The 8777-nt window shown below is 56.7% G+C and overlaps 1 protein-coding gene across 2 annotated transcripts in view; it reads left to right on the top strand.

Annotated features, from left to right (window-relative positions):
* Nucleotides 1-8280, top strand: part of ZNF219 (zinc finger protein 219) — a 9508-nt gene extending 1228 nt beyond the window's left edge. The window contains exons 1-5 of one of the 2 annotated variants that reach the window (XM_049613167.1): nt 1-38; nt 4764-4855; nt 5148-6555; nt 6866-6997; nt 7221-8280. In XM_049613167.1, coding sequence (XP_049469124.1) covers nt 4850-4855; nt 5148-6555; nt 6866-6997; nt 7221-7822 — 2148 coding nt within the window. In that variant the 5' untranslated portion in view covers nt 1-38; nt 4764-4849 and the 3' untranslated portion in view covers nt 7823-8280. The remainder of the gene's footprint in view (nt 39-4763; nt 4856-5147; nt 6556-6865; nt 6998-7220) is intronic. The other variant, XM_049613168.1, reaches the window with a different exon arrangement.
* Nucleotides 8281-8777: the final 497 nt, after the last annotated feature.

Here is an 8777-nt window from a genome sequence, read left to right on the forward strand (position 1 = left end):
CCGCCGCCGCCCGCTCCGCCGCCGCCCGCCCGGGGCTCGTGAGTAGCCGCTCCCCCCACTCCCGGCCCCCCCCTCCGCCACCCGGCCCCCGCCCCCGGCCCCCTCCCCCCCACCCGGAGGGGGGGCCCGCTCCGCGCGCCCGGCTCGGAGCAGGTGCAGGGGGCGGGGGCGGGGGAGGGGCGCCGGCTCGGCCCCAAGCAAACTTCGCCCAGAGCTCCTGGGGGGGCGGGGTGGGGGCGGCGGCTTCGGAAGCCCGGAGAGCTGGGGGGCCTCGAGGAAGGGGGGGGCCAGGTGGGGAAGACGGGAAAGCGGACACCAAAGGGGAAAGGCCAGCGTTGGGGGGGGCGCGCGGGCGTCTTTGTAGGGGCCCGAAGGCAGGGCGCGAGGGGCCTTGGGGGTGCAGGGCGGCTGAGCCGGGAGCCAGAGTGGATGAGCGCCCCCCGGCCCAGGTAGGGCTGATGGAAGAGGGGGAAGGGACCCAAACTCTCCCGGAGCGGGGGGTGGGGGAGGGGAGAGGATGGGGGGTGCTTCCCTCTCTGCGTCCCAAACAAAGTGTCACAAAGAGCTCGGCCGGCGGCAGCGGCGGAGGCGGCTGCAACTCAGCTTTTGTTCTCTCGGCCCGGGTAGCTGAGCCCTGGCCTCCCAGTCTCCCAACCCTGCCCCCCCCCAAATCATCCTTCTAGCTTATCTTCCCCGGGAGGGGACTGGGGTGCTGCTGGAAGAATCTCTTGTGCAGGATCACAGGTCCTGCCCTACTTGCCAACCTACTTCTGGGAGGGAGATTTTCCCAGAGGCTCTTTTGCCCACCCCCCCCACCCCCTAATCTGAGGACTGAGGCTCATATGGGTGCTAAGGCTCTGACCTTTCTAGGGTCAGCTCCAGGTAAGGGGACTTAGGGTTGGCTCCATGCCCCCTCCCCAAAATCAAGGTTCTCTAGAACTTTCAGAAGAGGGGTCAAGTTGGGACATGCCTCTGGAATAAGATTCACTGTGGTGGGGTGGCAGTAAGTCAGCAGGTGAACCTTCCTCTTGTCTCCTGCTGCACATTTGGAGTCAATGACTGAGGTGCCATGCCCCCAAATCAGGACCGTGAGGATGGAGGGAAGGAAGCTTTAGCAAGGACTCAGCGTAAAAGATGGGCATGCTGTGTTGTGGGGTCAATTTAGAGGAATTCCCTGAGCAGTAAGGTTCAGAAGGCCATGGAGAGGAGACCATAAAAGTGAGCTACTGGCATGTGGTTGTGTGATAAAAGTGATCTTGACTCTAGACCCCCTAAGAAGCTCTCTTTCTTTCTAACGTCATCTAGTGTAGTGTTAATCATAATTGGTAGTGGACTTCAGAGGTGTCGGGTTCTCAACAGAGGGAAAAACATCAAGTATTAGAAATGAACAATGACCGAGGCTTAGTTACAACTATACCTCAGAAATCCTGAATCCTTGCCCCTTACACTCTGACTCTAAAAACTTTTGAACCACAGACTTGAAGGACAATCTTCTAGGTCCTTCAGTCAGCAGATGCTTCTATGTACCTGACCTTGTTTCTAAGACTCCTCTCACCAACCCTTCCATTCTTCCCTAACTCGGTTAAGGTTTGATGGTCCACATCCCCCTTCCCCACCAGCTTTCCTAGCACATAAAAATAATTGGCCTGTTACTTTAGAAGGAATTATGATCCCTAGCCCTAGCCCTATATCCGTGTAGAACCCAAATAAGGTCCAGATAACCCCTGATTCCCAGTGGGAGTGGAAAGTAGGTCAGTACTACTGTCTGGCCAAATCTCGTGGATGGTGTTTATGGCTTGACTATAGAAAACTCTAATTATTGCTCACAGGCAAAACATGCATGATCTGGGTTCTAAGCCAGTTCATAGATCTTGGACCCTGTCAGTGCTGTCTCCTATTGAAAAACAAACACACACAAACTCATGGGATCACGTGCCTGGGACCTCCTTTGGTGCGGAGATGATTCAGGAGGTCTTGACTGGGCCTAGGAAGGTGTCTAAGTGGGTTTTGTTTATTTGAGGCTACCCTCTGGGGTACCCTGTTTGGGAATTCACCTTCAATTTGGGCCTTCTTATGTATCACTTTTTTTTCTGACCTGGAAAATGCTATGTGCAAAGCAAGTCTTTGTTTTTGTTTTGTTTTGGAGAAGGAAACTTTGCCCTGTTCCTGCTCTACTTGCCTTATATATGAGGTCAGCCTCCCATGAGGTATTTTGCTTGCTGTCCTACAGGCAGTTTTAGGGGCCCTAGAATCTTCTCAGAATCAGAATATGTGCCCATAGGTTAGTCAGCTATGACCATGCAGTATTCCCAGCCTCCCCCCCCTCCTCCCCCACCATCTGCTTCCTCTGAATATACCAGATTGGCTGTACACCAGGATGTTCCGGGAATCCCCAGGAGAGCAACAGAATGTGATGGACCCAAATACGATGCCTCAGTAACTCATTCCAGGATGTACAAACTGTAACTGTCAGGACACTCCTTATAGCTAATTAAAATTCTTCTAGTTACATCTATTTTCTATTACATTTATCTATTTTCAGTGACATCCAAAAGGCCAAAATAATCCCTCTGGTATCACTGTTCCCCCGGCCTGCTTCCCCATGGTTCCCAGATAGGAATTTTTAAAAATCCTCTAGCTTTTCTCAGCGCTTTATCTGTGGTGCTAAAATGGCAAATGTGGCCCTTCTAGCACTTCCTAGCTCTTTCTATGGTACTGAGGTGGCCAAAGTGGCTCCTCTGGTAGCCCACTGCACTCTCCATGGTACTGAAGGGATGACCGTTTATTTCAACATCCCTCTGGGGTCCAGAAGAGTCCTGTGACTCAGAACCACAAATTTTCAAGCTGGAAGGGACCATCAGTATAAATTAGTTCAACCTTCTTGTTTTACAGATGAGTAAACTGGGAGGTTAAGTGATTTACTGAAGGTTGCAGGGCTATTAATAGTCAGACTGGACCCACAATAGCCTGTACTCCTTGGTCCTACTCTTTAATTCACCTTTCCTGAGACTACTCACTGAGTCTAGCTGGGCTCTTAGTCTCAGGAAAGGGGTTTATTTGGAGGATCTAGAAGATGACCATGGATGCTCTAATTTGGAACTACAGAAATGCAAATATTAAAGATGGTGGTGGAGGTTGTTTAGTGACCCTTGGATGAGGACACTTTGCCAGTCAACCTCCTGTTCATAAAATTCCCTTAACCCAGATTTCACATGTAACAGGTACCTGCCCCTTCATAGACTCTTATCACATTCATTAAATGTCAAAAATTAAAGAAGGCTTGGACCTCCAGAGGCTTTTCTCTTTGCTGATAAGCAGGGCTGACTCCTGGCCCAGTTCTCTTCTGTTAAAGATCCTTAAGCAAAGTAATGCTTGAGTCCTTTTCTTTCTCACTAACCCATTTCAGTTTCACAATGGCTATTGTAAGGAAGTTCTTTATATCTCAAATATTCTTTCTATCTCAGGCAAGAAAAATAGGTTAGGTCTACATTCATCTGGCCTCGACCAGACACAATTCTATATGTAAGTAGGAAGTTAGGCTGGCTGACTTCTGGTTGTCCTCTCAGGCCTATTTCTATGAATGTTAATTCTGGGGTTGTTTCTAAGTCCTAATGCTAACCTCTGCAGCTTAGAATCAGGAGAGCCCTCCTCCCCCCCCCCCCCCCCCCCATCTTCTCAGTGCTCTTCTCCTTCCTCAGAACTGGAGCTCTGCACATCCCAGGCCCAGGGAATTTCAGCCTGGAGAATTTTAACCCTTTCCTGCTCAGAGCATGTGCTGAGCCCCTATCTGTGCAGATGGCCCAGCCCCGCCCCCCGTCCCTCACTCCAGCCTCTTGAGCTCAGAGCCAGTGTAATCCTCCTCTTGTGTGAGGGAGCCTCTCCCCTGCAGAGAGGAGGAAAGCCTGCCTCGGAACAGCCCTGGACAAAGGGGCTGAGATGCCCCATCAAACTGCAGGCTCCAAGGTTTGAAACACGGGGATGAATCCTATCCGGTATTTGCAGTTTTTAACCCCTTCCCCAGGCCAGCAGAGCCCCTTAACTTCCACTCCTCCCCCAACTCTCTCTTCATTCCCTCTCCCTCTGGCTCTCTCCCCCTTCATGCCCCTCCCCCTCTGTCTGTCTCCAGACTCTCTGCTGCTGGGAGGTGTTTCTCTCCCATGCATGAATGAGTCTCTGTAATGAATGGAAATGAATGGATCAGGAATCCAGGCGGAGGGAGGGAGAATGAGGGGGAAAAGACAGAAAGACAGGATAAGGGCAGAAGGAAGGACTGTGCAGTATGGAAGGTTGTTTGGCTGGCTGGTCAGTTAGGGGTCTGAGAGCAACTAGTCCCACTTGGATAACTGGGGAGCATGGCAGGCCCACCCCATTTGCTCATCAAGCTGTATAGCCTGACTTAAATGAGAGAGGGGTGTATTGTGATGGTTTCCACCACCAGGGGGTGGTGATGGTGGTGGTAGTTGGTGGTGGTGGTGGTGGTGGTTAGTGGCAGAGGTGGTGGTGGTGGTGGTGGTTTGGACTAAGCATGTAAAATGAATAATTTGGGGGAAGACAGCTGGGTTATCAGGGAGCCTGTGGGCTGGGCAAATCAAGGAGTACAAGTTTTGAAGACAGTAGTCCCCTCCTGTCTCAGGATACAAGGAAGGAGAATGAAGGGATAGGTTTCAGCTAAGAGTGCTAAGAGTATGGGGTTGGGGGTGCCTCTTTCCACTGCTGAAAACCAGGGCTCATCTTTTCCTCCAAATCTGTCTCCCTTGCTTTAGCTCTTCAGCACCTGTTGCCTTCACTAGCAGCTTTTCCTCCTCCTCTTCCCTGCACTCCCAAGAACCAAAGAATGTGAAGGGGGTCCATGGAGGTGAGTGAAGAAGCTCTGGCTTGAACCTGCAAGTACTTACAACTATACTCCTCTCCCTCCCTGTTTCTCTCTCTCTCTGACTTCCCATTATTAGAAGTTATGTCTGTGGCCCCAACAGCTCAATTCCCATTCACATCCCACCTCCCCCACGGTGAGTGGGAAGGGCACTTGGTGTTCTTGATTCAGGCCCCAACCCACCCTCCCTCGGGTGTTCTTCTGGCCTTCTGCGCCCTTGCTTTTCCCACAGCTCTCCCTTCTCCACCCCTTGCACTGTTACCATCTTTTTTCACAGGGCTCACGTCCCCGTGCCCCGGGCGGCCACTTAGCGCCCTCGCCGCCAGCATTCGACGGCGAACTGGATCTGCAGCGCTACTCCAACGGGCCAGGCGTGAGCGCCGGGTCTCCAGGGATGGGAGCAGTGGGCTGGTCCGAGAGTCGCGCAGGCGAAAGGCGCTTCCCCTGCCCTGTATGCGGGAAGCGCTTCCGCTTCAACTCTATCCTGGCTTTGCACCTGCGGGCGCACCCGGGCGCCCAGGCCTTCCAGTGCCCGCACTGTGGCCACCGCGCAGCGCAGCGGGCCCTGCTGCGCTCGCACCTGCGCACGCACCAGCCCGAGCGCCCGCGTAGCCCGGCCGCACGCCTGTTGCTGGAGTTGGAGGAGCGCGCGCTACTGCGCGAGGCCCGGCTGGGGAGAGCCCGAAGTTCAGGGGGCATGCAGTCCACCCCTGCCACCGAAGGCCTGGCGCGGCCCCAGGCTCCTTCGTCGTCCACTTTCCGTTGCCCTTTCTGCAAAGGCAAGTTTCGCACCGCGGCGGAGCGCGAACGCCACCTGCACATCCTGCACAGGCCCTGGAAGTGCGGCCTGTGCAGTTTTGGCTCCAGCCAGGAGGAGGAGCTGCTGCATCACAGCCTGACGGCCCACGGAGCTCCTGAGCGCCCCCTGGCGGCCTCCTCGGCTGCGCCCCAGCCTCAGCCTCCACCCCAACCTGAACCCAGATCGGTCCCAGAGTCTGAGCCGGAGCCCGAACGTGAGGCAGCTCCCGCCCCCGCTCCTGCTGCTCCCGAGGACCCCCCAGCACCCCCGGAGTTCCGCTGTCAAGTGTGTGGCCAGAGCTTTACGCAGTCCTGGTTTCTCAAGGGCCACATGCGCAAGCACAAGGCCTCCTTCGATCACGCGTGTCCCGTGTGTGGCCGCTGCTTCAAGGAGCCCTGGTTCCTTAAGAACCACATGAAGGTGCACGCCAGCAAGCTGGGCCCGTTGCGTGCCCCGGGTCCTGGTTCCGGGGCGGCCCGGGCCCCTCAGCCTCCTGACCTGGGCCTGCTGGCCTATGAGCCACTGGGCCCCGCGCTCCTCTTGGCCCCAGCACCCACTCCGGCAGAGCGCCGTGAGCCTCCGAGTCTCCTGGGCTATCTGAGCCTTCGAGCTGGCGAGGCCCGGCCCAATGGTGAGGGCGCTGAGCCTGGGGCTGGCCGCAGCTTCGGAGGCTTCCGCCCACTGCCCTCCACTCTCCCGGCCCGGGCTCGCCGGCATCGCGCCGAGGAGCCAGAGGAGGAAGAGGAGGTGGTGGAGGCGGAGGAGGAGACCTGGGCCCGGAGCAGGGCGTTGGGCCCTCTGGCTTCACTGCATCCCCGCCCAGGCGAGGGGCCAGGGCACTCTGCGCCTGCCGCGGGGACCCAAGCAAGGTCCACCGCCACGCAGGGTATGTAAGGGGTCTTTTCTCTCCAAGGTTTCCACACCCTGGGCCCACTCTGATGCCACCACTGCCCTCCTGTCCCCTCCTTTTAAAAAGACCTGTCTCTTAATTCTCCATTTTTTTTCCGCTCCTGGAGGCCACTTTTCACAGGCACAGCACCACTCACAACAAATCCACCCCCTCAGGTTCCCTCAAATGTACTGTTTGCTTCTGGGCCTGGAGGGGAAGGAATCCTAAAGGGTGGGTGTGGGGACGCATGGCCCTGATAGGGTTAGGGCAAAGGGCCATTCTGACTTCCTTAATGTGTGTATTGCAGAAGAGAATGGGCTGTTAGTTGGAGGGTCCCGGCCTGAAGGGGGCCGGGGAGCCACAGGAAAGGATTGCCCCTTCTGTGGAAAATCTTTCCGCTCAGCGCATCACCTTAAAGTGCACCTGCGAGTGCACACAGGTGAGGGGACCAGTCTCTGGGGTGGGGAGGGAATTGGAGGGCAGGAAGAGAGATGAGAGGGGTACCAGATCCGGATTGCTGCTTTGTTAAATCAGAGGGGGTGGGGTGGCAGTGTTTGTTTTTTTTTTTCTTCTGGTCCAGAGGGGTCTGTATCTAGAGCGAAATGTGGGTGGGGGTGAGCGGTGATTGTGCCTCTGTGACCCTGTCCCACCCGTTTCTCCAGGCGAGCGCCCCTACAAGTGTCCGCACTGCGACTACGCGGGCACCCAATCCGGCTCGCTCAAGTATCACCTGCAGCGCCACCACCGAGAGCAGAGAAGCGGAGCAGGCCCCGGACCGCCCCCGGAGCCACCGCCCCCTTCCCAGCGGGGTTCCGCACAGCCGTCGGGAGCCAAGACGGCTCCGCAGCCTGCGACCTGGGTGGAGGGCGCGGCGAACCCCCGGCCCCCTTCGAGCGCTGCGCCGGGGTCCCGTCGGAAGCCTGCCAGCCCTGGGAGGACCCTGCGCAACGGGCGAGGCGGTGAGGCCGAACCCCTGGACCTGTCCCTGCGGGCGGGGCCAGGAGGCGAGGCTGGGCCGGGGGGTGCCCTCCACCGATGCCTCTTCTGCCCCTTCGCCACTGGAGCGCCTGAGCTCATGGCCTTGCACCTGCAAGTGCACCACAGCCGCAGGGCTCGGGGCCGCAGGCCGCCCCAGGCCGATGCGTCCCCGTCCTACACCCCTGTACAGTCGGGAGAGACCCCTCCCAGTCCTCCGCAGGAAGGGGAGGAGGGCCCCGGGCTGTCGAGATCAGGAGAGGCGGGGCTGGGGGGACAGGAACGGTAGGGAGCCCTCTTAGGGGCGGTTAGCTTAGTGAGCTTACCCCGCGGGAGCGGGGGAGCGCTAGAGGTAGTTGGGTAGAGCAGCCAGCAGGGGGCAGCGTGGGACCCATATCCCAGCCCCAGGCGGACCAGAGGTGGAGGGGGTGGAGGGCGTAGGAGGGTGGGCGGGCGCTACCCACCCAGCCCAGGGGAGTCACAGTGCCTTAGAAGTGGCAGGGGTGAGGATCAAAGAACGGGGTTCCAGGGCTGGCAGAGGGCTGTGTCCCTGTTGAGGAGCCGCTCTGCCAGTCTTTGCTGGTCCATAGGCGTGAGAGTTTATTTTTGTACAATGGGTGGGGGTGGGGGGCACTGTACCCTTCTAGCCCCTTCAGGGGCCCTGTAGACGTCGCTATTTTTGGTACGATTACTGTCATCCCTGTCGCAGAGTTGTGTCCCCAATAAACAGGTGTCTTGAGGCACAGGGCACTGTGTCTGTCTGCCTATGTCCTGTCCTCCTTCAGCCATTTTGTTCAGAAATAATTCACTTCAGGCACTTAGTAATCACACCCAAAGAGCTTAATGAGAAATGAGGAATCTTTGGCTTTACCCTCAGACTTTTGGCTTCAGCAGCTCTGGGGCAGGGCCAGGAATTAGCATTTAACAAGTAGCCTAGGAGATTCTCATGCACTGTGGTCTAAGGACCTCATTTTGAGAACCGCTGGACTGTGCTGGATTCCAGCTTGACTGTGACCAGCTCAGCCTCAAGAAGTAGGTGCAGTGAGAGAGGAGAAACTTCAAAGGGTGCACTAAGCCTCTAGGCGCCACTGTGAAGAAGCACATTCTCCTACACCCAGGGTCTGTATGGGTACTGGGTACCTCGAAGCCTTGGTTTTATTGTCTGTGTTCTAGTTAGTGGTTGGGGAAGGGGAAGTGCTCAACTTAGCAGTATCACCTCAACGCAGAGGTCTGCTCTAGCTCTG

The sequence above is a fragment of the Panthera uncia genome (genome assembly GCF_023721935.1).
Source record: "Panthera uncia isolate 11264 chromosome B3 unlocalized genomic scaffold, Puncia_PCG_1.0 HiC_scaffold_1, whole genome shotgun sequence".
NCBI lineage: Eukaryota > Metazoa > Chordata > Mammalia > Carnivora > Felidae > Panthera > Panthera uncia.